This window comes from Capra hircus, chromosome 16 (genome assembly GCF_001704415.2).
Source record: "Capra hircus breed San Clemente chromosome 16, ASM170441v1, whole genome shotgun sequence".
NCBI classification, from domain to species: Eukaryota; Metazoa; Chordata; class Mammalia; order Artiodactyla; family Bovidae; genus Capra; species Capra hircus.
The window spans coordinates 57,041,170-57,068,336 of record NC_030823.1 but is presented as its reverse complement, the minus strand read 5'-3'; the positions used below and the strand labels follow the sequence as shown (position 1 = coordinate 57,068,336).

The following is a 27,167-nucleotide window of genomic DNA, read 5'->3' as shown; positions in this document are numbered from 1 at the left end:
CAGAATACAAGAAGTTGAAGAAAATCTGTGGAGAGGAAACATGCTTGGTCTGAGAAACTCCAGAATGGTGAACTGATACTGATCTGTGACAAAAGTCTTGAGCACTTTGAAAGATGACTAAGCAAGCAAGCTCTCCAGGAGCCGGGGGGCGGGGGGACCTTATGTTGACATCAATTTCTTGTCTATTATCTCTTTCCTTGTTTACCAGGACCCAGAAAAGAACTCAGAGGCCCTAGGTGATGACAGAGTGATGGGATATGAGTCTTAGTCCTGAATGACATCACAAAGGTCCAAGATGGAAAAGAGAGAGGAGGGAAAAAAGAAACAAGGACAACAAGCAAGTTTGAGAGATCTAATATGAAAGAAGGGGAAAGAGAGAGAAAAGAACTGGAGGGAAGTCTCAGTGTGCTAGTAAGTCAAAGAAGCACAGAGAATAACAACTGTTTTCAAGTATCTGGAGACCTTTTTGTGAAAAAGAAGCATTTTCACTTATTCTAGATAAACAGGAGAAAGCAGACTCAGAACCAATGAGTAGAACTATGAAAAAAAAAAAAGAACTGAAATTCAGTTTTATAAAAATCTGTAGCATGTTTGGGGCTACTGGATGGAAATTGGCTTCAGAAAACAACTCAGGACTGGACCTGCCTGAGCCAAGGCTGGTCGATCACTTTCTTGGGGATTTGAGGAGTGGTTGTCTGCCTTGGGTAGGAAATAAATGATTTTAAAGTTTGCGTATGGAACTCTCTTCTACTCTTGGTGAGAATGTAAATTGGTACACTTACTATGTATAACAGTACGGAGGTTCCTTAAAAAAGAAAAAAAAATAGAATTACCATATGATTCAACAATCCCACCCCTGGTCATACATCCAGAAAAATACAAAAGCCCTAACTCAAAAAGATACATGTACCCCAACATTCACAGCAGCACTAGTTACAATAGCCAAGGCATGGAAACAACCTAAATACCCATCAACAGAGGAATGGATAGAGATGTGGTGCATATGCACAGTGGAGTATTACTTGGCCCATAAAAATGAACGAAATAATGCCATTTGCAGCAATGTGGATGAACCTAGGGACTATCATGCTTAGTAAAGTCAGAAGAGAAAGGCAAAACCATACGATAACACTTATATGTAGAATCTAAAAAAGTGATACAAACAAACTTATTTATAAAACAGAAACAGACTCACAGACATAGGAAACAAACACATGGTTACCAAAGGAGTATGACAAGGCTGTATATGTCACCCTGCTTATTTAAATTATATGCACAAAATCCTTCAAACTTGGCTTCAACAGTATGTGAACTGAGAACTTCAAGATGTACAGCTGGGCTTAGAAAATGGAGAGGAACCAGAGATCAAATTGCCCAAATCTGTTGGATCCTAGGAAAAGCAAAGGAATTTCATAAAGACACCTACTTCTGCTTCATTGACTACACTAGAGCCTTTGACTGTGTGGATCACAACACACTGTGGAAGATTTTAAAGAGATGGGGATACAAGACCACCTTACCTCCTCCTGAGAAACCTATATGCAGGTCAAGAAGCAACAGTTAGAACTGGACATGGAGCAACAAACTGGGAAAATTGGGGAAGGAGTACATCAAAGGCTGTATACTGTCACCCTGCTTATTTAACTTATATGCAGAGTACATCATGCAAAATGCTGGGCTGGATTAAGCTGGAATCAAGATTGCCAGGAGAAATATCAATAATCTCAGATATGCAGATGATACCATCCTGATGGCAGAAAGTGAAGAGGAACTAAAGAACCTCTTGGAGAAGGTGAAAGAGGAGAGTTTAAATGCTGGCTTAAAACTCAAGATTCAATAACTAAGACCATTCATCTTGTCCCATCACTTCATGGTAAATAGATGGGGGGAAAATGGAAACAGTGACAGACTTTATTTGGGGGGGCTCATTGGAAAAGACTCTGATGCTGGGAGGGATTGGAGGTAGGAGGAGAAGGGGACGACAGAGGATGAGATGGCTGGATGGCATCGCTGACTCGATGGACGTGAGTCTGAGTGAACTCGGGGAGTTGGTGATGGACAGGGAGGCCTGGCGTGCTGCAATTCATGGGGTCACAAAGAGACGGACACAACTGAGTGACTGAACTGAACTGAACTGAAAATCACTGTGGACAGTGACTGCAGCCATGAAATCAAAAGATATTTGCTCCTTAGAAGAAAATCTATGACAAACCTAGACAGCATATTAACAAGCAGAGACATCGCTTTGTAAACAAAGGTCTGTAAAGTCAAAGCTATGGTTACTCCAGTAGTCATGTATGGATGCCAGAGTTGGACCATAAAGAAGGCTGAGGGTTGAAGAATTGGTGTTTTCTAACTGTGGTGCTGGAGAAGACTCTTGAGAGTCTCCTAGACTGCAAGGAGATCAAACCAGTCAATACTAAAGGACATCAACCTGAATATTCATTGGAATGATTGATGCTGAAGTTCCAGTACTTTGCCCACCTGATGCAAAGAGCCAACTCATTGGAAAAAACCCTAATGCTAAGAAAGATTGAAGGCAAAAGGAGAAGGGGGCAGCAGAGAATGAGATGGTTAGATAGCATCACTGACTCGATGGACATGAATTTGAGCAAACTTGGATATAGTGAAGTATAGGGAAATCTGGCGTGCTGCAGTCCATGGGGTCACAAAGAATTGGATACAACTTAGGGACTGAACAACAACAATGTGTGGTGTGTGTGTATGTGTAACTGAATCACTGTGCTGTACACTTGAAACTAACACAATATTGTAAATCACCTAAACTTTAATAAAAAATAAAAATAAACTTTCCTTCTAACTCACATTTCTGGGCACCTTGGCTCCATTCTGCCATCCCATGTTGCCAGGCTACCTTACATCCTCAGACACTGTTTCTGCAGCTCTGGGCTCTTACTCTAGACCAACCACTAAATCTGTGGTTCTTTGATTTAGTCTCCAGGCCTGCAGGCACCAGAATGGACATCGCCCTACTTGGTGGAAACAGAAGGCAGACGAATGTATTATCAGCCTCTAGAGCCACATTTCCTCTACGGAGTCCCATTTGAGCATCAATTTTCAGATGACTGAGGCTGACTTTCAAGGACTTGACAGCCTCCTTTCCTCTGCATGTGGTCTTTATCAGACTCACCCTTTAGAACATAAACAGAACACAGCTAAGCAAAGCCTCATCACACTGAAGTTTACCTCCGTTACTAATAAACCAACTATGTTACCCTCGTCGAGGGATCATTAGGTATTTACATGCCTCTGTGGGTCCAGGAGAACTCACTCCCCAAAGAGTCTTCCTTCCTCTTCCTCCTCCATCACTAGCGTGTCCCCAGTGAGGTGCAGGCACTGCCAACGCTCACGGAAGATGAGAATTCTCCCAGGCACCAAGGCTGGTAATGAAGGGCTTGGTGCAAAGCTAGTCCTGGCTACCTCATTTGAATCCTTCTAGGGCCTCCTGCCTGGCCAGTGACACTGTGTGTTCATTCTGACGTCCACAGCTTGGTTTTGGTTTTTTGTTTTTTTTTGCACGGGGGAGGGAGAAAGAGGCACATTTCTGGGCTCAGGGGAGAGCCTGGCATGGTGGCAGAACTAGGGAGCATTAAACAAGTGCAGAGGGAAACACACAGCACCGAGAAGGAGCTCTGCCAGACTCTGGCATCCTCTCTAAGCCACGGTCCAGGTGGCTAATCTGCTCACCCTATTCCTACAAATTCTAAAGCTGACTTGGGAGTCCCAGCCCCTAGGTCTCTTTCACTGCTTCATCTGATTCCATGATGCGCTGTGGATGCAAAGGGTTTGAGTGGGAATGACCCAGAGCATACACCAATCTTGTCATTACATGAAACTCCACATTTACAAAGTGGCCCAATAAGCAGAGGTTATATCCTTTACCCATGGTTTCTTCTGGCTGGATGGAAATATTCCTTGAAATATAAGACATTTCCAAGTGGATAGTGTGTGCTTTTGAATCAGTAGCTACTGGATCCTAAAGTCAGGGACTAGAGACTGGCTTAGCACTGAATTTTTATAAGCCATTGCCAGGAAAAAAAAAAAATTAGATACTGCATTTTGGAAATGGCATTAAGCGTTCCTCCAGTAGAGGATTTGATTTGCAGAAATTCAATTTACACCACACCCTTAGAGAAATACACCACAGTGCAAAGCTGACACATACAAAATTCTCTGTGGGTGAGCTGCTCCAGGAAGGTTCATCTGCAGCTTCCTCCCACTAAGGGTTCCCCAGAGCCCAAGTACAGATGGAGAGCTCAGGTGGAAACACAGAACTACAGGGTCTTTGAGTGGGATGAGACACCTTCTAGCCCCCTGAGACCCAGCTTCTCCACCCCAAAGATCTGTCAGAATGCCAGAAGGAAGAGTAGGAGGGGCAGAGAGCAGAGGTAATTATAAGAGAAGGCCCCATTTCTCTTGGAGCATTAAGAAGCCCAGGTTCAGATTTGATTCAATAATAATCATATAATGGTCAGATCCTCTACTGGGATCTGACCAGTTGACTTCTGGCTCTTCCTCTTACCAGTTGCATTAACACCCTCTAAAACCCAGTGTCTTCATCTGTAAAAATGTATCTCCTTGGTACATTTCTCATAATGACAATTGTAACGTATATGAGACTCTGAATTTCAGGGTTGTGGGTTTGAGCCCCACACTGGGTGAGTGCTTTAGGGCTTCCTAGCTGGCACAGTGGTAAAGAACCCGCCTGCCAATGCAGGACACATAGGTGAACTGGGTTTGATCCCGGGGTGGGAAAGATCCCCTGGAGTAGGAAATGGCAACACACTCCAGTATTCTTCCTGGAAAATTCCATGGACAGAGGAGCCTGGTGGCCTACAGTCCACAAGGTCACAAAGAGTTGGCCACGACTGAGCACACACGGGCGCAATTACATATTATTATGCACTTAGTAAGATGTTAGGAACATTGTGAATATTTAATATATATAGTCAGTATTTATTATTATTATTACTATGTCACAATATGGAGAGAATACTTTCTTATAATTTATGCATTTGCCCTTTTAAAACAATCCCCCTTCTTTGCCCCCTTACTCCTTTCATCCCATGAAGAAACTGGGGAGGTTGGTGACAGCCTGCTGCCCTGTGGCCCACACTTTAACACTGTGTAGTCTACACCTTTCTCAGGAAGTCTGGTATTCCCATCTCTTTAAGAGTTTTCAACAGTTAGTTATGATCCACACAGTCAAAGGTTTTGGCGTAGTCAATGAAACAGTTCAGTCACTGAGTCGTGTCTGACTCTTTGCGATACCATGGACTGCAGCACACCAGGCTTCCCTGTCCATCACTGTCTTCTGAAGCTTGCTCAAACTCATGTTCATCGAGTTGGGGATGCCATCCAACTATCTCATCTTCTGTCATCCCCTTCTCTTCCTGCTCTCAATCTTTCCCAGCATCACGGTCTTTTCCAATGAGTCAGCTCTTCTCCTCAGGTGTCCAAAGTATTGGAGCTTCAGCATCAGTCCTTCCCATGAATATTCAGGATTTCCTTTAGGATTGACTGGTTTGATCTCCTTGCAGTCCAAGGGACTCTTGAGAATCTTCTCCAGCACCACAGTTCAGAAGCATCAATTCTTCAGTGCTCAGCCTTCTTCACAGTCCAACTCTCACATCCATACATGACCACTGGAAAAACCATAGCCTTGACTAGACGGACCTTTGTTGGCTATACAGCTATATATAGCTTGTTGGCTATATATAGGTCTGACTATATGGACCTTTGAAACAGAGGTAGATGTTTTTCTGGAATTCTCTTGCTTTCTCTATGATCCAGTGAATGTTGGAGATTTGATCTCTGGTTCTGTGGATGATACCAGTCTAATGGCAGAAAGCAAAGAGGAACTAAAGAGCCTCTTGATGAGGGTGAAGGAGGAGAGTGAAAAGGCCGGCTTAAAACTCAATATTAAAAAAACCCAAGAGCATGGCATCTGGCCCCATCACTTCATGGCAAATAGAAGGGGAAAATGTGGAAGCAATGACAGAGTTCCTCTTCTTGGGTTCTTAAATCACTGCAGATGGTGACTGCAGTCAAGAAATTAGAAGATGACTGCTTCTTGGCAGGAAATCTATGACAAACCTAGACAGTGTGTAAAAAGCAAAGACATCACTTTGCTGACAAAGGTCTGTATAGTCAAAGCTATGGTTTTTCCAGTAGTCATGTACAGATGTGAGAACTGGACAATAAAGAAGGCAGAGTACTGAAGAATTGATGCTTTACTGTGGTGTTGGAGAAGACCCTTGAGGGTCCCTTGGACATCAAGGAGATCAAACCGGTCAATCTTAAAGGAAATCAACCCTGAATACTCTTTGGAAGACTGACACTGAAGCTGAGGCTCCAGTACTTAGGCCATCGGATGCTAACAGCTGACTTATTGCAAAGACCCTGATGCTAGGAAAGATTGAAGGCAGGAGAAGAAAGGGATAGATGATGAGATTGTTGGAATGCATCACTGATTCAATGGACATGGACTCGGGCAAACTCCAGGAGATGGTGGGGGACAGGGAAGCCTGGCGTGCCGTAGTCCACGAGGTGGCAGAGTTGACACAACTTGGTGACTGAACAGCAACAGCAGTCAATGCTTTGAGATCCCTGTACACAGAAGGCCTCTGCCTCTTGTATACCCACACCCTCCAGTCAACAATCCCTTCCAGGGTTTTCTCCTGCTCAGCTGGCAGAGCTCCATCTGAGGTCACCTGCCCAGCCCATCTGCAGGATCCAATGATGCCTTCTCTGGTTGCTTCACTTGGGCAAATCAGTCTGAAAGACCAGAAGGCTGTCTTTGAGTCAGGACAGATTGTGAGAAGAGGAATTCACACAACTGTCTCAGACTCAGGTCCAAACCTTCGTCTCCAGCCTTGCTTTATGGTGATAAATCTGTCCCACTGGCTTTGAGCACCTTGCGAGCACTCTCACCTGTTTCAAATCCTGGAGGAGAAAATGGATACCTGGCATTGGGAACCAAACTCACACCCAGCGTTTTGGTCGGCCGCACAGACCTCAGCCCACTTCCATCCATTTGCTCCCATGGGTCTGCCTTCCTGGAGGGCAGAGCTCCCTGAGGCCTGGGCCGCATCTCATTCACAGCTGTGCCCCCCGCCCTTGGGGAGCGGCCAGCACACCGAGATAATAAACATGCACTGAGTGAATAAATGCCCCGCCACATGCCACTCACTGTTCTAAACAACGTGGACTGACATAATTTTCTTGTAGGAGATGTGGGAAGCCCTGAGGTGGGATAAATGTGGCAGAAGCTGAATAGCGGGGGAAAAAAAATGGAGAATCCCTGACCCAGAAAAAGCTCTTCTCTTGAGGGAAAGAAAAAAAAAATAATGAAAAGACCACGTGGCCAGCCAGTGTTCCTGTCTGTCTGCATCTGTGTCGCGACGGTTTTTAGATGAAGCCTACCTCATTCCTTTCCACATCTACGCGCCTCTAAGTAGCAATTCATTCATGAATAAAATTAATTATTTCTCAAAGCAAAAATTAATCCTCTTTTTCTCTGCCTGACTGACTCAAGATCTCTCTACTAAATCTCATCTGAAAACAAAACTGAACTGGCTTTCTCCCCCTGGCCTTCCTGGCTTTTTCCCTGCCTTTTTTGCACTTTTTTTTTTTTTTTTTACATTTTCTATTCACAGACCACCTGTGCAATCCTATTTCAATCCCATGTGAATGACCTGGATATAGCCCCCCAGAAGACATAAGAAAATCTGGGGTAAGAGGCATTTTGTCCTTGGGGAGCACAGGACTGACATCCTGAGAATTTATTCTGATATGGCATTCATGGACCAAATCTATCCATCACTCACTGAGAATGTGCTAAATATCTTCTTCTCCCCAGAGCCTGGGAGGCTACATTCTAATGTGTTTTTCCCGTGAGTGTGCTGTCACTCAAACTGGACAGCTGAACTCCTGGAAATCAGTAGAATCCTCTTTTCTTTTTTGCAGCCTGCTATGGTGCCCAGAATAATGCTTTCCACAAAGTAGATGTTCCATAAATGCTTGCAAGAGGACCAAGTGAGCAAACACACCGTGTGGGAAGCTTAAATTCAATTTTTAAAGCATGGTGACACTGGATTTTCAGTCGAACAGGTGGCTTTATAAGATCTCAAATCACGGCATATCATTCTCTCACCAGGTGCATATTCAAAGTCCATTTTTTCCCAGGGAGAAACACAAGGAATTGCCTTTGGTCCTACCTTCTACAGATATGTAATTATTTCTACTTCATTTTACTTGTCGCTAATACAGGAAAATGACATGCCACTTCGGGAAAGAGGCTTTTTAAAATTGCACCCTGAAAGAAATCAGTGTCTAGGAGACCCTTTTGGCATGTTGGAGGGACAAGATATGGCAGACATAAGGCAGTGGGGCAGAACAGGTGAAGGAGGGACAGTCACGTGCTTCTCAGCATTTACAATGGATAACTGGAACTGGCTGCTCAGTTTCTAAAGCACACCTGGAGCTCCCACACCTTCGGTTATACTGCTTCTGTGTCCACGGCACAGTTCCCCAAGCTCTCCACCCGGAGAGCTCCCCCTCAGCCATCAGAGTCCAGCCAAGGCATTACTTCATTGCAGCTTTCCTCAACCTTTCTGTGCAGAGCCATCCAGCACATTCTCCAAATGCACTGGTCTTGTGAGTTCCAGATCAAGGGCCGTGTCCTCCCCGTTAATGATTATTATCAGAATCTTGTGGAAGGATAAGCACAGAGTTGGCCTTCAATAAAACAGATTGAAGGGATTCTGCTCTTCTCATGCTCTTGAATCGCCTTTGTCTGTTTCTGTGCTTTCTCCTTTCTCCAAGTGAGCAGCACGCTTCCTCATTCACACAGGTCGGCTCCACTTGTCCCAGATGTTGCCATGTTAAGATGGAGAGGAAATGCTGTCCAAGGATGAGGGTCTGCAAGGCCTGATTCCAGGGCCTGTATGCCCTTGTAGGGCTCAACCTCCAGACACTTCTGGAATAAAATTCCTTGGGTGAAGTCCTTGGGCTGGGTCTACAGCCTAGATTAGATAGTCTATGTCAGATATTGGGCTGTACATTTAGCCAGCAGTGAACTCTTGAGGAAAGTAGATTCTAGACATTTCATTCTGTTCCCGTCCCACCTCCTCACCTCTATGGACCAAGAAAGAGTACCTGTGATCAGTCTCTAGGCTCATCACTCTGCAGTGCCTCTGGTTTTGCTTTGTTTTTCTCTAGTTTTCATACTATTTCTTTCTCTTCTTCCATCTCAAGAAACTCCCTTGCCAAAACAGAAACCCAGCGAGAAGGGCAGAGATCAACCAGTTTGCTCAGGTGATGGTAGTGTTTCTGGCAGAGCTCACCTCCTTCCCTGCCTGTCCCATCCGCCTGAGAACCAGGGCTTCCCTTGTGGTGCCCTGCAGCTGCGTGATAACACAACCTTTCTCTACCTCTGCAGCCGTAATGAACACCTAGGAAATCACTGGGATTTACCCAGGCAGACTGAGGTTGCCGTTTATTTATGTGGATTGTGATCTCTTAATTGGAGATGCTGCCTCTCCTAGGGTTCGCTGTTTATTCAAATCAGTGTTTGTTAGTCCGTGAGACGTGGTCCGGATGATAAATCAGCTCTGGCGCTCCCTCTGTGATGGCTTTCACAGCTGCTCTCTGCTTCCTCACCTCTCCATCTCCCACAAGGCACCCACAGGCTGGTTCTAGGCCCTCCAGCCTTTTCTGCTTTTAAAAATCTTTTCCCCCAGATGCTTGGATCTATTCTTATGAGTTTCTGTGCCTTGGCACTAATAATTCCTAAATTCAACTTCCTATGACTACTACTCTATTTGTAGCATCTCCTGCAAAAATTCTCACTGCCTCAAGTGCATCGTGGAGGATGCTGCCTTACCATGAAGCCTTCTGTCCTTCTCCACCCTGGCCACTCCGCTCTCCACTCCATCTCCCAAGCACTTAATCTAATCAAGCTCTAGTGCTATGCGGTTCATGTGGGGCTCTTGCTAAAATGCATATTCTGAGTTTGTAGGCTGGGACAAGGCTTGAGGTTTTGCAGTTTTCACAAGCTCTCAGGTAATGCCAGTGCTGCTGGTCCACAGTCTACACATGGAGCGGTATGGACAAAATATTGGTTTTTGCCTGTGTCTCACTTCCTTCTCAGGTACTATTGCCAAGCCTTGTTTTTCATCCTGATGAATCATAAACAGATTATCTTTCCTTAAGATAACTGCTCTGGTGCCTGTGGAAAGGTTCTTTTAACAGACGTCATTCAGCACACCATCTGATTCTATCCCAGTTTGTCCTATTGGATGTTTCCAGATGCACCGGCTAAAACACATTTCTGTTTCCACACTGCCTACCTTTGGGTACCACTGCGACCTCTTGGTTTTAAGCTTTGTTCTACTTTGGTTCTCAAAATTTGCAAACTCTGCCCAGAATATGATAAAAAATACAAAGTTCCCTTTAAAAATGAAGATATCTATTAATTTTTGATTCGTTGTCCTCTCAAAAGACTTCTAACACATCCCCAGACTCTTTTCTAAAAGAGAGACAGACAGAAATGGAGGCATTAATGACTAAGATCAATAATTTGGAATTATACCTGGCCTTGCTTTTTTTCTTCCAACCACCATATCACACTCATTGTTCTATACTATTTCTAACTTTCTCTCTTCGTTTTAATTTATTCTTTCCGAGTTTTAAGTGTTTCATCATAGCGGCTTGGATTTTTTCCAATCCCATGATTATCTCTCTATTAAAGCCTTAATACAAAAAGAAATTAAAAAAAAAAAACCCAGACTGCTCATTACTTTGATTTGTAGCAAAGAGAGAATGGAACATTACCGCTAGAGTGTTTCGAGAGACCATATTTACATTTGCATCAGCTCAATTTAGGTGCCTGATTAGGTTGCGCATTATGAAGAAGATGCATTTACCAGTCAAAGGGAAGTGGCGTGGTCTAGAGTTATGAGAAGGAGACTTCAAGTCAGGAGCCTTGAGTGTTATTTCTGGCTGTGACTGGCTACCTCTCTGACCTTGAACAAGTCCAACTCACTACTTTGAACCCTAAGAGTCCCCACCTGCCTCACAGGGCTGGTGTGAGAGCAGATCACTTAAATGTTTATTGTACTGAGGGCTAAAGAGTGGAGCAAATGTGGGAATTCAGGGGTCACAAATGGAATTAGAGACAGGATCTCTGCTCCTATAGCTCTTACTACTAGCCTGTTAAGAGACAGTGTCTGAGAAGTGGGCTGATTGCTCAGATCTTGGTCTGACAGGTCTTGAGGAGTTCCTGAGAGGTCAGCTAATGGAATTTAAAAGCTGACCAAAAATTGAGTAAGATGGCCAAGCCCCATCCTGCTATTTAGAAAGTTTTCACAAGGATGTATATCGTCTCTTTTCTCATAATGGTGCCATCCTGAGACATTTCATGTTAGCCCTGGGACCAGGAAGCTGGCAGAGACCACTGACTCCCTTCTGTAGGACACCTCAAGGCAGGCCTGCTCAGTTGGCTATCCCTGACTTTAGAAGAAAGGTCATTCTCTGTGGTGACTCTAAACCAGGCTGGAAATAAGCTAGCTATTTATTGTAGTCCATAAGACCAGTAAGAGTGAGCCCCAGAGAAGATTCATTCATTCTCCAGTTGAGAGAGAGAGAAGGAATTAAGGTTAATACACTTTTAAAAGGAAAGCAAGAGGGACTTCCCTGGTGATTCCACTGTTTGGGTCTCTGTGCTTGCAACGGAGGGGGCATAGGTTTGATCCCTGGTTGGGGAAGTTTGGCATGCTGTAGGGTAGGGTCACAAATAAATTAATTAATTTAAAAAAACAGAGAAGCATGAAACACTTCTCCATTTATTAAAAACAAAACAAAACACGAGAACATTTTTTTCTCCTTCTAATGTAAGTTGTCATATGCTAAGTCCTCAGCAGATGTTATCACAAAGAGAGTACCCATGGCTCTCATCTCATTATAACTTTTCCATTGGTTAATATTTATTGAGGATATTCTAATAATAGGTAATATTTATTAAGCACTATTCTAAGTATGTTACATCTATCAACTCGTATAATTTTCACATCAGTCCATTAGAAGTGGGCACTATAATTGTCCCAATTTTACAAATAAAGAAAGTGAGGAACAAAGAAATTAAATAATTATCCCAACATTATAAAGCTAGTAAGCTACAGCTCCAGGATTAGAGTTCAGGTCATTTGGCTCCAGAACCTTCACTTTGAAGCACCTGTGCCTATGTGAATACAAACCTAAATGGAGAGAGCAATAATCTCTGGGGACCCACAGTTAGAGAGGCCAGAGCTATTTTAGAACAATCAGTCATCTCCTCCAAGTGAGAGAACACTCTGATTTCCAAATAAGAATGGAAAAATGAAAAGAAGAGGTAGGACTTGGAGTTTAATCTTAGAATTTGGTTGTATAATTGTTATGATATGCTCACACACAGCTAGAAGAGAAGGGCCTCTCTTCTGCTATGGGAGAGAGCTTCGTGAAATTCTACACCAAATACTCTAACCCCACTGGAAAGTCTTATTCTTCTCCCATCACAATTCACCTCCTTTCGTATATGGAAAGCACATGCAGATACCATACAATCTCCAAGCACCAAAAGCTTTCTTAAAATGTTGGATAAGAGACTTCCCTGGTGATCCAGGGGTGAGTAATCTGCCTTGCAATGCAGGGGATTCAGGCTCGATCCCTGGTGGGGGAATTAAGATCTCACATGCCTCAGAGCAACTAAGTTTTTGTGCTGCAACTACTGAGCCCACCTGCTCCATAGGCCGTGTGCCACCACAAAAGAACCCGCATGACGTAATGAAGATCCTGCATGCCACAACTGAGCCCCAGCACAGCCAGATACATTAAAAAAAAAAAAATTGAATACAAGACTAATTCTGTTCAAGGCTCAATATCTCACTGCAGAGCATTTCTGATATTCTCTGCAAACTCTTTCTCCATCTGGCCTTCTAGAGTAAATGCCCTTCTAGTCATTGGAGGGAAAAGGCAATGGCACCCCACTCCAGTACTCTTGCCTGGAAAATTCCATGGATGGAGGAGCCTGGAAGGCTGCAGTCCATGGGGTCGCTGAGGGTCAGACACGACTGAGCGACTTCACTTTCACTTTTCACTTTCATGCACTGGAGAAGGGAATGGCAACCCACTCCAGTGTTCTTGCCTGGAGAATCCCAGGGACGGTGGAGCCTGGTGGGCTGCCGTCTATGGGGTCGCACAGAGTCAGGCATGACTGAAGCGACTGAGCAGCAGCAGCAGTCACTGGAGATGACCCTCCATATATATTCTACCAGTTTTCCATGACCTGTTCTGGTCAGAGTAAGCAAGCTCTTGAATTGCTTGAGGGAATCACCACTACAGACAAAGGGGGAAGGGATAAGAGTGAGTTCTCATGGGGATAATACAGAGCCCTACAACACTTGTGTACCTGGATCCACCATCTTGCATTTAATAACTAAAAGCAGGACTCCCAGAGTGATCCGGGAGCAGCCGTGTGGGACCGTGCTCTCACTGCCCCCTCACAGGGCTGCAAATCAGAACACTGCATTCCTGTCAGAGACTGGTTACTGTTTCCCCAAGCACAAGTTCAGGCGCAATAACTGACCCCAGAGAAACAGAGCAGCGCAGTGTGAGAGCGGCACAGTAAATGATTAAAAAACTATTACCAACTGATAGGACTGTTGATGGTGCAGAAGTGGTTCCAGACACTCCTGAGGGGGCCAGCTCTGAGCTGCCACCCAGGCATTCAGGGGTCAACAGGCTTGAGGCGGGGCCCTGATGGCAAGAAACAGCTGTGGAAGGAGAAGGAAACTGGTGCTCTAACTCTAGTTCCCAGAGTCCTTTGCCATGAATGGTGCTGTTGGGGTTCCAGTCTGACATTTCAGTTCCCATTTACTTGGAAAAAATATATATATGTATGTATGTGTGTGTATGTATATATATATATTTGGTGATAACAGTGTTTGAAAGATTTTGGGGTAAACTGAAAAGTCTGAGATGAATTAAATCTTGTTTTCCTAGACCAGAGGAATTCACCACTAAATGCATTCTAGGGTAGATTTTCTGTTTTCCTTTTTCTTTTTTTTGGAGGGATGGAAAAGGAATTTCTTTGATAAGAAGCATCACCCTGAATTTACCTTATAGAAAATTTGTGGAGGATACAGTTCTAATTTATATACTTATTGAGATTCAAGCTAACCTCTCTCACTGGAGCAGGCTTCGCTCAGTCACTCTGCCCAAGCTGGTCTCTGCCTCAGTGGCCCTGTGAGAATTTCCACCATAGTGTGAGGAGGATGGGAAGGACCAAAGCTGCTGAAACAGAGAGTATCAATCGCAATCATTTCTAAGACCAGACTGGGAGAGAAATGGCTTTTGTTTCTACATACCTCTGCACTCATAAAGCACCAGCCCCTCAAACACCTCATCTTGTCTGTCTGTCTGCATCTGCCATGTGGGAAATCATGTACAGGGAGAATGGCCCCTATAAGTGAATCTCTCAGGGCTGAATATGTTAAACCCTCATTTCTAAGACTCCATACTAACCCAAACAGGTTACTGTGTAAGTAAAACAACATTAAAAAAAAAAAAAACCTTAAAAACAGAAAAGTATAATTTCTTTAAATATAATTTAAGGACCCAGACTTTGGAGTCTGACTGCTTGGGAGCTAATCCTGGCTTCACCATTTACCAGCTGTGTGCCCCTGGACAAGTTCCTTAACTTCTCTGGACCTCAATTTTCTCATCTGTATAACGGGGAGAATAATTGTTCTTCCCACAGAGGATTGTTAGAAAGATTAAGTGAGTTCACGTACGTAAGGCATGTAAGCTGCTAGATCCAGAAAGAGGGTGAAACCTTTAGCATGTTCGTAAGACTAAGAATGCATACACTCAGGTTACAGAGAGCAACCTCTACCTGACAAAAGAATAGGTGATTTTCTGATTCTGTTTCTCTTTGTGTTTTTCCATATTCCATCTCCACTCCTTTCATTAGGAATGAATCTGTAATTGAAAAGTAAATGTCTTTAATTAAAAAGAAAATTCTAGCCAAGCTCCTAGAGTTATCTGAAGACTACAGTCAATGTGAAGAGGAAAAGGGGTTAACACTAAGGAAGAGGCTGAGCCCAGGGATGAAGGGCAAGGTTGAATTCAGGGATACACTCCAGAGAGAGCTGAGGCTCACTGACTCACCCAAGGTGAGGGTTTCAGGGAGCCTTGCGCTTTTGAAGTGCTGCTCCAGCAGCTGGGAATTTGTGCCTAGTCAGATGAACCAGTCAGGTCACTTGTCTGACTTTCAGCTCTGATGCTCCTGAGGGACATGCAGAGAGAGGGCAGGAAGACACAGCCCCTTTCCTTGCACAAGGCCAGCTGAGGCTGTGGTGTCGACAAGGGTGAGGGCAGGCCCCTCCCTGCCCCTGTGGGGCTCCGCCCTCTTCTAAGGCAGGAACTGGAGCTGCCCTGCCTTCATTTGCAAGTGGAGGTAATTACAACTCATAAACGTATCTCACCCATTAGTTAAAACCCATCCGCAGCATTTGACTCTGACCTCCTGCAGCAGCGCAGGCCACATGCTGACTCCATGCCGCCTGATTTGTCCTCAATTTATAAGCAGTACAACCTATAAATAGAAACCCTTTTGCTAAGTTCCCCAGGAGGCATCAGCAGGTTTTCCAGCTTGTATGTGTTTTCTTCTTGCTTAAAAAAAAAAAAAAAAAAAAAAAAAAAAAAAACATGGCAAGCTTGTTCGCCCTGCCTGCTACTCCTTCAGCTCTCTCCTAGTGCAGTCTGCGGTCTGCCAGCTGGCTTGGCGGTTGGCACCCATGCAGACCCAGACTGGCTTCAGAGGGGAGCCCGACTCACCTGTAGATCCTGTATCTGGTGGTGAAACCCTGGCGGTAGCGCTCCACGAAGTCCGTGTACTCCTGCGCGCGGTGGAAGGGACCCCGATCGGTGAGAAGCCAGTCCAGGGGTGGCTGGCCGGCCGTGGAGGCATGATGCTCGGGGACCACAGCGGCCGCCGTGGCCGAGACAGCCAGCACCCAACCGGGGAGGCCTAGTACCAGTAGAGTTGCCCATGGGGCCGCCGCCACCGGCCGAAGCCCTCTAAACCGAGCGCTGCGCTGCCACCTCATGCTTCTCCCGGCCGGTTGGTGTCTTCATTCTCTCGCCACACTCTTCCGCTCTGTGCGCTCCTCCAGGGCTCCTGGAACTGGAAAAGGGCCACACGGAGATGTCAGTTGCACACCTTGGTCTGACCCCATTGGCCTGGGAACATCAAACCTCCCTGGGCAGGGACCCTTCTAGAAACCCTTCATTCTAGTGATACCCCTTCATTCTAGGCCTTGAGCTAAGTGTCCATGTACATTTCACGTAATTCTTAAAACAATCCTATGGGCAACACCATCATGATCATTTTACAGATAAGAAGATAAGGTATAGTGAGATGAAGAAAGCAGCTTAAGTTCATGCAGCTTTTAAGTGAAGAAACCAGAATTTTGACATCGGGTGGTCTAACTCTTAACTGTGTGTTGCTTCCTTGTTTTCTATGTAACTCGACACCATCCACATTTGTCTTCCTCTCTCAAAAATGTAAATGCTCACTGTGTTCCAGTGATAGACTCATAGACTGTGTGCTGTCTCTAGAGGCTTGATGTGAAACAAAGAGAAACCCCATTTTTCTGATGGTGAATTGTGGGTAGAATAGTCAAGTCCCATCACTGTTATTAAGCTGGATTAACTTGGGCAAATCACCACCTTTCTCTGGGTTATCTCTTACAGAAAATAAAGAGGCTTACTATGGAGAACAGTACAGAGGTTCCTTATAAAACAAAAAATAGAGTTACCATATCATCCATCAATCCCATTCCTGGGCATATATCCAGAGAAAACAATAATTTGAAAAGATACAGTCACCCCAGTGTTCACATAAGCACTATTTACAAGAACCAAGACATGGAAGTAAACTAAACGTCCAATAACAGGTAAATGGATTAAGAAGACGTGGTATATGTGCATAGTGGAATATTACTCCATCACAAAAAAGAATGAAGTCATGCCATTAGCAGCAATACGGATGGACGGAGATATTATCATACAAAGTGAAATAAGTCAGAGAAAGACAAATATATCACTTATATATGGATAAAAAAATTAAAGACACAAATTAACTTATTTGTAAAACAGAAATAGACCCACAGACATAGAAAACAAACTTATGGTTACTAAAGGGGAAAGGCGAGGGGGTCAGATAAATTAGGAGTTTGGAATTAACATATACACACTACTATATATAAAACAGATGAGCAACAAGGACCTACTGTATAGCACAGGAAACTGTACTCAATATTTTGTAACAACTTACAAGAGAAAAGAATCTGACAAATTATATATATATATACATACACATATATATACACACACATGTATATATGAAATAGCTGAGCTATTTCAAATCCTCAAAAATGATGCTATGAAAGTGGTATACTCAATATGCCAGCAAAGTTGGAAAACTCAGCAGTGGCCACAGGACTTGAAAAGGTCAGTTTTCATTCCAATCCCAAAGAAAGGCAATGCCAAAGAATGTTCAATCTACTGCACAATTGCACTCATTTCACACGCTAGTAAGGTAATGCTCAAAATCCTTCAGGCGAGGCTTCAACAGTATGTGAACCGCGAATTTCCAGATGCACCAGCTGGATTTAGAAAAGGCAGGGATCAAATTATCAACATCTGGTGGATCATAGAAAAAGCAAAGGAATTCCAGAAAAATATCTACTTCTGCTTCATTGACTATGCTAGAGCCTTTGACTGTGTGGATCACAACAAGCTGTGGAAAATTCTTAAAGATATAGGAATATCAGACCACCTTATCTGCCTCCTGAGAAGCCTGTATGCAGGTCAGAAAGCAACAGTTAGAACTAGACATGAAACAACAAACTGGTTCAAAACTGGGAAAGAAGTAGGTCAAGGCTGTATATTGTCACTCTGCTTATTTAACTTCTATGCAGAGTACATCATGCAAAATACCAGGAAGGATGAAGCTCGAGCTGGAAATAAGATTGCCGGGAGAAATATCAGTAACCTAAGATATGCAGATGACACCACCTTAATGGCAGAAAGTGAAGAGGAACTAAAGAGTCTCTTGATGAAAGTGAAAGAGGAGAGTGAAAGCGCTGGCTTAAAACTCAGTCCAGGTTCGATGCATGAAACTGGATGCTTGGGGCTGGTGCACTGGGACGACCCAGAGGGATGGTACGGGGAGGGAGGTGGGAGGGGGGTTCAGGATGGGGAACGAGTGTATACCTGTGAAGGATTCATGTTGATGTATGGCAAAACCAATACAATATTGTAAAGTAATTAACCTCCAATTAAAATAAATAAATTTATATTAAAAAAACACCCTCAACATTCAAAAAACTAAGATCATGGCATCTGGCCCCCACACTTCATGGCAAATAGATGGAGAATAAATGGAAACAGTGACAGACTTTATTTTCTTGGGCTGCAAAATCACTGTGGATGGTGACTGTGGCCATGAAATTAAAAGATCTTTGCGCCTTGGAAGAGAAACTATGACAAACCTAGACAGCATGTTAAAAAGCAGAGACATCACTTTGCCAATAAAGGTCCCTGTAGTCAAAGCTATGGCTTTTCCAGTAGTCATGTATGGATGTGAGAGCTGGACCATAAAGAAGGCTGAGCACCGAAGAATTGATGCTTTCAAACTGTGGTGCTGGAGAAGATTCTTGAGAGTCCCTTGGACAGTAAGGAGATCAAAGCAGTTAATCATAAAGGAAATCAAACCTGAATATTCACCGAAGGACTGATGCTGAAGCTCCAATACTTTTGGCCCCCCGATGGGAACAGCTGACTCATTGGAAAAGACACTGACTCTGGGAAAGATTGAGGGCATGGAGAGAAAGGGGCAACAGAGGATGAGATGGTTGGATGGCACCATCAGCTCAATAGACATGAGTTTGAGCAAACCCCAGGAGATACTGAAGGACAGGGAAGCCTGGTGTGCTGCAGTCCATGGGGTCACAAAGAGTTGTGGACTCTTAGGGACATGACTGAGTGACTAATCAACAGCAAAGTTATATATGGCTTCCCTGGTGGTTCAGACAGTAAAGAATCTGGCTGCAGTGCAGGAGACTGGGTTCAATCCCCAAGTCGGGAAGATCCTCTGAAGAAGGGAATGGCAACCCACTTCAGTATTCTTGCCTGGAGAATTCCATGGACAGAGGAGCCTGGTGGGCTACAGTCCATGGGGTTGCAAAGAGATAGACATGACTGAGTGACTAACACACACCAATACACACTTTATAAATAAAATACTTTATATATATATATATATACACACATACATATATATAGATAACTGAATCCTGTGCCATACACCTGAAACTAACACAACATTATAAATCAAACATACTTCAATTAAAAAATAAAAACATTGTAGGATTAAACTATTTTTTAATTAAAAAAAAAGAGGAGAAGAGAAAAAGGCTTGACTAGATAATAGTCCAGCTTCTGACTTCTAGCTGTGAACATCTGATCTGTTCTTTCACAGAAGGCCATGCAGGGATATAGCTAGAGCGGAAAATCAAACTGCCTCCTTGGCACCATCAGAGAGCAAATCCAGGAAGACGAGGATGACCATCACGCTCTTTCTCCTCACTGTGTTGTATGGAAGTTCTCTGAGGTCACAGCTGTCTGTCCTCCTATCTTAGTTCCTGAGAGCACACAGTAGGCCTTCTGGGATCCTTCTTGAAGATATGAAAGAGTGTGTTTCTGTCCTGCCCTCTCTGAGTTGGAGGGAAAGTGCCAGGAAAGAAGTTTTTGGCCTTCAAAACTCCTGGCTCCGTGTGACTCACCCCAGGCCTTTGCTTTCCAGTGCCTGCACTTGTCTAAGGATAACTAGTCACCTTTATAAATTTCTGGGCAAGTGCACAGGCCTAACTCAATACTGTGGGGGCTCTTGCAATCCAATTCATGTCTTCCACCTTCAAAGTCTAGCACATGCTGTCAGAGTCTCACCCATCTCCCCTCACCAGTACCATCTCTGTCTGTGATAGAATGACTTCCCATCCCCAACACCTGTAATTTGTGGACTGAAGCATTTCTCTGGCTGCCAGTCTAGAGATGGGCTCCCTGGGGATGAAGCCAAGGGTGTTAATTCCCTGGCATTTCATTTAAGGTTAGGTAAAGTGGATTTCAGCACTTTACTCACACCCACACCCCAGGCCTCCAGATCACTCTGAAATGGCTCCAGTTCAGCACAAGCACCAGACTTCCCTTCAGTTCAGTTCAGTCACTCAGTTGTGTCCGACTCTTTGTGACCCCATGAATCACAGCACGCCAGGCCTCCCTGTCCATCACCAACTCCCGGAGTTCACTCAGACTCATGTCCATCGAGTCAGTGATGCCATCCAGCCATCTCATCCTCTGTGGTCCCCTTCTCCTCCTGCCCCCAATCCCTCCCAGCATCAGAGTCTTTTCCAATGAGTCAACTCTTCGCATGAGGTGGCCAAAGTACTGGAGTTTCAGCTTTAGCATCATTCCTTCAAAAGAACACCCAGGACTGATCTCCTTCAGAATGGACTGGTTGGATCTCCTTGCAGTCCAAGGGACTCTCAAGAGTCTCCTCCAACACTACAGTTCAAAAGCATCAAGTCTTCAGTGCTCAGTTTTCTTCACAGTCCAACTCTCACATCCATACATGACCATTGGAAAAACCATAGCCTTGACTAGATGGACCTTTGTTGGCAAAGTAATGTCTCTGCTTTTGAATATGTTATCTAGGTTGGTCATAATTTTTCTTCCAAGGAGTAAGCGTCTTTTAATTTCATGGCGGCAATCACCATCTGCAGTGATTTTGGAGTCCAAAAAATTAAAGTCTGACACTATTTCCCCATCTATTTCCCATGAAGTGATGAGACCACAGACTATGATCTTCGTTTTCTGAATGTTGAGCTTTAAGCCAACTTTTTCACTCTCCCCTTTCACTTTCATCAAGAGGCTTTTGAGTGCCTCTTCAGTTTCTGCCATAAGCGTGGTGTCATCTGCATATCTGAGGTTATTGATAATTCTCCTGGCAATCTTGATTCCAGCTTGTGCTTCTTCCAGCCCAGTGTTTCTCATGATGTACTCTGCCGTCAGGAACATCCCTAAGTTAAATAAGCAGGGTGACAATATACAGCCTTGACGTACTCTTTTTCCTATTTGGAACCAGTCTGTTGTTCCATGTCCAGTTCTAACTGTTGCTTCCTGACCTGCATATAGGTTTCTCAAGAGGCAGGTCAGGTGGTCTGGTATTCCCATCTCTTTCAGAATTTTCCACAGTTTATTGTGATCCACACAGTCAAAGGCTTTGGCATAGTCAATAAAGCAGAAATAGATGTTTTTCTGGAACTCTCTTGCTTTTTCCATGATGCAGTGGATGTTGGCAATTTGATCTCTGGTTCCTCTGCCTTTGCTAAAACCAGCTTGAACATCTGGAAATTCATGGTTCGCGTATTGCTGAAGCCTGGCTTGGAGAATTTTGAGCATTACTTCACTAGTGTGTGAGATGAGTGCAATTGTGCAGAAGTTTGAGCATTCTTTGGCATTGCCTTTCTTTGAGAACCCCATGAACAGTATGAAAAGACTTCCCTTGGACCAATGCAAACCCTGAAGAGGCTGCCCAGAGACTGGGCCAAGTCTTAATCCTGGATACTCTAAGCCTAATAGCTGACCTGAGGCTGAGAGATCCAAACCTTAGCATTTGTACAAGAGGTTTTGAAAAGATTTGCCATGTCTGCTGATAAGGATGAAGGGACAGAACCAAAGGTTCCTGGGCCTTCAGAGTCACTCCTCCACTCCAGATAGTAGGTATTGACCAGCTACTATGTACTGGATTGTTCTTAGATGTTACTCCAGTTCATTATGACAATAAGTTTCTACTCTAAACATTTCACTGCCGGTTTAACATATCCCTGAGATTGAGAGGCATTGAGCTAGGAAGAGGCAAAGGTAGACTATGAACCTAGATCTGGTTCCATGTCCAGACTTTGCCAAAGAATTTTTTGCTCTCAAAAGTACTAGAGTGGGTGGCAAGATAGACCTGTGTTTAATGAACTGGTGGAGAGAGGGGCTGAAGGAGGAATAGTGAGGCAATACCTGACCTATCAGATCTTAAAACATACAATAAAATTCCAATAACTAGGTGATACTGACATACCAAGTGGGTGGGCACATCAATGAAACAGAACAGCTTGCTCCAAAATACGCCTTATTATACATAAGAACTTAGTGTATATGCATATATATATATATAGAAGCATCACGGATTAAATGGGTAGGGGATGGATTATTTTATACATAATATTGGGAAATTAGTTCCAGATGGATTAAAAAAGTTAAATATAAAAAATAAAACCATAGAAAGAAGGAATATTTCCAAGAGTGTTTTTATAATAAGCAAGCATTACTTTTTAAACCAGGGTGTGGGGAAACAGCTATAAACTAAGAGGAGGAATCAGCCTTGCACGTGGCGGGGGTAGGCATTTATTTTTATGGGATGGAATCTGATGAGGATGCCCAAAATATTTCTCATTTAATCATCTATGCATTCATTGCATGAGAAACAGAAATTGAGGACTCCTAAGTGCCAGACACTCTGCTGAGTCCTGACAACATGAAAACAAGTACTCGTTACATTGTCTGAAACACTGCCTACCATCAGTGATTAGTTCCTCTTAAAAAATACTGTTCTCTTTCTAAAGGCATAGTGGTGGAGGCACATTCTGGGGACTGGGGCTGCTTGACACAGCAGGCCAAAGGAGCAAACACGGTAGGGTGGGCAAGCACTGACATGGGAAGGACACTGCAGAATGCCGGTTTCTGAAATGGTCCCCAACATTCCTGGGTCCTTCTGTGTATGTCCCATATCATCCCCTCCTGTTGAGTGCAGGCAGGCCCTGTGAATGTGATGAGACACTCTTCCCATGATCAGGTTACTAATCAGTTGACTTTGAGTTAATCAAAAGGAAAAGTATCTTGGGTAGGCCTGGTTTAATCAGATGAACCTCCAAAAGAAAGTGAAGTGTCTGAGAGAATGGCTCCTGCTGGCCCAGACGAAAGCAAACAGCCTGCTATGTATGGTCTATGGGGCTTATGCAGCAAGGGATTGTGGGTAGCCTCCAGGAACTAAATACAATCCCCAGTCAACAGCCAGTAAGAATATGGGAACCACAGTGGAACCACCTCAAGACATCCAGTTCGGCCAACAACCTCATGAGCCTGGAAGAGACCTCTGAGCCCCAGAAGAGAACTGCTACCTTGATTGATGCTTTGATTTCAGTCTTGTGAGACCCTGAGCAGAGAACCCAGTTAACCTGTACCTGCACTTCTAACCCACAGAAACTGTGATACAGTGAATTCATATTGCTTTGTGTCACTAAGGTTGTGGTAATTCCTAACACAGCAATTGAAAAATAATAGACACATAAAAGACAATGAGGGACTTCTGTGGTGGTCCCTCAGTGGCTAAGACTCCGCAATCCCACTGCAGGGGGCCAGGGTTCAATCCCTGGTCAGGGAACTAGATCCCACATGCTGCAACTAAGAGTTTGCATGTTGCCACTGGAAAAAAAAGAAAAAAGATCCCACATGCCGCAACTAAAGATCTCGCCTGCGATAATGAAGATTCTGTGTACCACAGTTAAGACTCAGCACAGCCAAAAAGAGACAATACTACCTCCCTCCCATTCTGCATGTCTGTGAGGACTCTCGGTGCTTTCTGGAGAAGACTAGCAGTTACTCTCAGCATGAGAGAAAGGTAGCATGGCAGCTTCCTGAGTGCAGTGATGATGATCATTTCCCCCACATCTGATCATCTCCGCTGAGCCACACAACGTCACCCCTCATCAGGCTAAAGACCTCTCAAGGTCAGGGCCAGGTCTTTGTTTTTATAAAAAAAACTCTAGCACTTATGTAGTCTTTAAAAATACAGGGTGAATCAATTCCATGCATTTCATAGAGACAGCAATTTGAGCTGGTGACAACATGTGGTCCTGGCCTAGCCACTGAGCCTCTTAGTGGCCTCTGTTATCACACGGGGGATGGCAGCCACCCCTTCCTCTGCTAATCAAGGGTTTCTAAGGACAGGTGTGAGCATGTGTGTGAAAAGCTGTGTGCTCTTTGAAAGAATCGAGCTATATTAAGTCAACGTGTGCTTCTTGTCAGTCTTTGTTTGTAATTATGCTTTTTCAGGGCTCACAATGTGCTGGAACCTGCCTGGTTATAGGAGTATCAGCTTTAGAATCAGTTTTGATTGCCGGGCTGGGTCTGCTGAGCACAGCAAGAATGCCTGAATTCAGTGCTGACGGCGCTTCTGAAAAACCTGGCCTCAGAATCATATGGTTTCCATTTCACTGGTTTTTCTCCAGATCTGAAGACATTTTGACTAAAAAAAAAAAAAAAATCCTTTTTTAAGAAAGAAAAGTTTTAAACATGTTTAAAGATTTTCCTTAAAAAAAAAAAAAAGAATACCTGGAACATGTCCCTTCACCTTAAAAAAAAAAAAAGACAAAATAATTGCTGCATTGACAGCTGTGTAAAAATTGGGCTTCTCAAAGAGAATAGCTTTTGGCCATTTCCTGTTTATGACCACAAATAACATTACTAGAAACTTTGTAATAGCAACCTGTCAAGCAAATTTTAAATATCTAGATTCTCACATCTTGTGCTGGTACCGCTAATATTCAGCAGCTTAAAACAATTTGCACCTTCCTCATGATGCTTCAGTGTATCCACTTTGTCCTAAAACTGGCTGTGAAAGTAAAACTCCATGTTACATGTGAGTATATCAAAGTCACAGCTAAGCCAGCTTCTTGATGAAAAAAATAGAAATTTACTTGTGAAAGCCAAATAATTTCATTTACTTAGACTCTACTCAGGACGGCAAGGAGATCAAACCAGTCAATCCTAAAGGAAATAAAGCCTGAATGTTCATTGGAAGGGCGGATGCTGAAGCTGAAGCTTCAATATTTTGGCCACCTGATACAAAGAACTGACTCATTGGAAAAGACCCTGATGCTAGGAAAGACTGAGGGCAGGAGAAGAAGGGGAAAACAGAAGATGAGATGGTTGGATGCCATCACCGACTCAATGGACAAGAGTTAGAGCAAACTGCAGGAGATAGTGAAGGACAGGGAAGCCTGTTGTGTTGCTGTCCAACTGGACACAACTGAGCGACTAAACAACTTGTACTGTGGTTACAAGGTGGTGAAGTAGAAGGATGTGTGCTCATCTTCTCCTGCAAGAACTCCAAAACTGCAGCTGCTGAACAACCATCAACAGGAGAATGTTGGATCCCACCGGAAAAAGATACCACACGTCCAAGGGCAAAGGAGAAGCCCCAACAAAATGGTAAGAGGAGCAAAATTATGTCTAGAATTAAATCTCTTCCCACCAGAGACACTCGGAGGGCACAAACAAAACCTTGCTCACAGCAGGACCCAGGGACCCCACAAGAGACTGAGTCAGACCTGCCTCCACGGGTCTGAGTGTTGCCTCCAGCAGCACAGGTCAGCAGTGATCTGCGGCAGGGGCGGGGCTCTGGCTGCAGCAGATCTGGGAGGCACTACATGTGGCATCAGCCCTCTTGGAGGAGGTCACCAGAGTCCCACCACAGAGCCATGGGGCAGATGACCCACAAACTGCAGAACAACTTGCTGGATCCCCAACCTAGGGATCCAGCAAAGGGACTGAGAACCCCCAGGGAATATGACTTTGAAGGCCAGTGGGACTTGATTACAGAATTTCCACAGGACTGGGGGAACAGACTCTTGGAGGGCACAAACAAAACCTGTGCACACCAGGACCCAGGAGAAAGGAACAGTGACCCCACAACAAACTGAGCCGCACTTGCCTGTGAATGTCCGGGAGTCTCCTGCAGAGGCGTGGGTCTACAGTGGCCTGCCACAGTGTCAGGGACACTGATTAACAGTCCTGGGAGCCATGATATGCTGGTATAAGTCCTTTTGAAGGAGGTCACCATTACCCCTACCACAGTCAGGGAGGGAACACAGCCCCACACATCAGCGGAAGGTTGCATTAATGATTTATTGAGCATGGCCCACCCATCAGAGCAAGACTCTGCCCCAAAGCCAGTACCTCCCATAAGGAAGCCTCCGTAAGCCTCTTATCCTGACACATCAGAGGCCAGACAGGATGAAAACCACAATCACAGAAAACTAACCAAACTGGTCACATGGACCACAGCCTTGTCTAAATCAATGAAACTATGAGCCATGCCATGTAGGGCCACCCAAGAAGGACAGGTCATGGTTGAGAGTTCTGACAAAACATGGTGCAGTGGAGAAGGAATGGCAAACCACTTCACCATTCTTGCCTTGAGAACCCCATGAACAGCATGAAAAGGCAAAAAAAAAAAAAAAAGGAAAGACGAACTCCCCAGGCTGGTGGGTGCCTAATATGCTACTGGAAAAGAGTAGAGAAATAGCTCCAGAAGAAATGAAGAGGCTGAGCCAAAGTGGAAACAATGCCCAGTAGTGGATATGTCTGGTGGTGAAAGTAAAGTCCAATGCTGTAAAGAAAAATATTGCATAGCAACCTGGAATGTTAGGTCCATGAATCAAGATAAATTGGAAGTGGTCAAACAGGAGATGGCAACAGTGAACATTGACATTTTAAGAAACAGTGAACTAAAATGGACCAGAATGGGCAAATTTAATACAGATGGCCATTATATCTACTACTGTGAGCAAGAATTCTTTAGAAGAAATGGAGTATCCCTCATAGTCAACAAAAGAGAAAGGCAGTATTTGCATGCAGTTTCAAAAATGACAGAATGATCTCTGTTCATTTCCTAGGCAAACCATTCAGTATTACAGTAATCCAAGTCTATGCCCCAACCACTAATGCCAAAGAAGCCGAAGTTGATGGGTTCTGTGAAGATCTAAAAGACCTTCTAGAACTAACACACACAAAAAAGATGCCCCCTTTTTTTTTTTCATAGGGGACTGGAATGCAAAAGTAGGAAGTCAAAAGATAAATGGAGTAATAGGCAAGTTTGGTCTTGGAGTACAAAATGAAGCAGGACAAAGGTTAACAAAGTTTTGCTAAGA

The 27,167-nt window shown here is 44.1% G+C and overlaps 1 protein-coding gene across 1 annotated transcript in view; it reads right to left on the bottom strand.

Moving 5' to 3' along the window:
- BRINP2 (BMP/retinoic acid inducible neural specific 2) overlaps nucleotides 1–27,167 on the bottom strand; it is a 144,435-nt gene that overhangs the window by 43,941 nt on the left and 73,327 nt on the right. Inside the window, exon 2 of the mRNA XM_018060635.1 lies at nucleotides 15,898–16,246. Coding sequence (XP_017916124.1) covers nucleotides 15,898–16,169 — 272 coding nt within the window. The 5' untranslated portion in view covers nucleotides 16,170–16,246. The remainder of the gene's footprint in view (nucleotides 1–15,897; nucleotides 16,247–27,167) is intronic.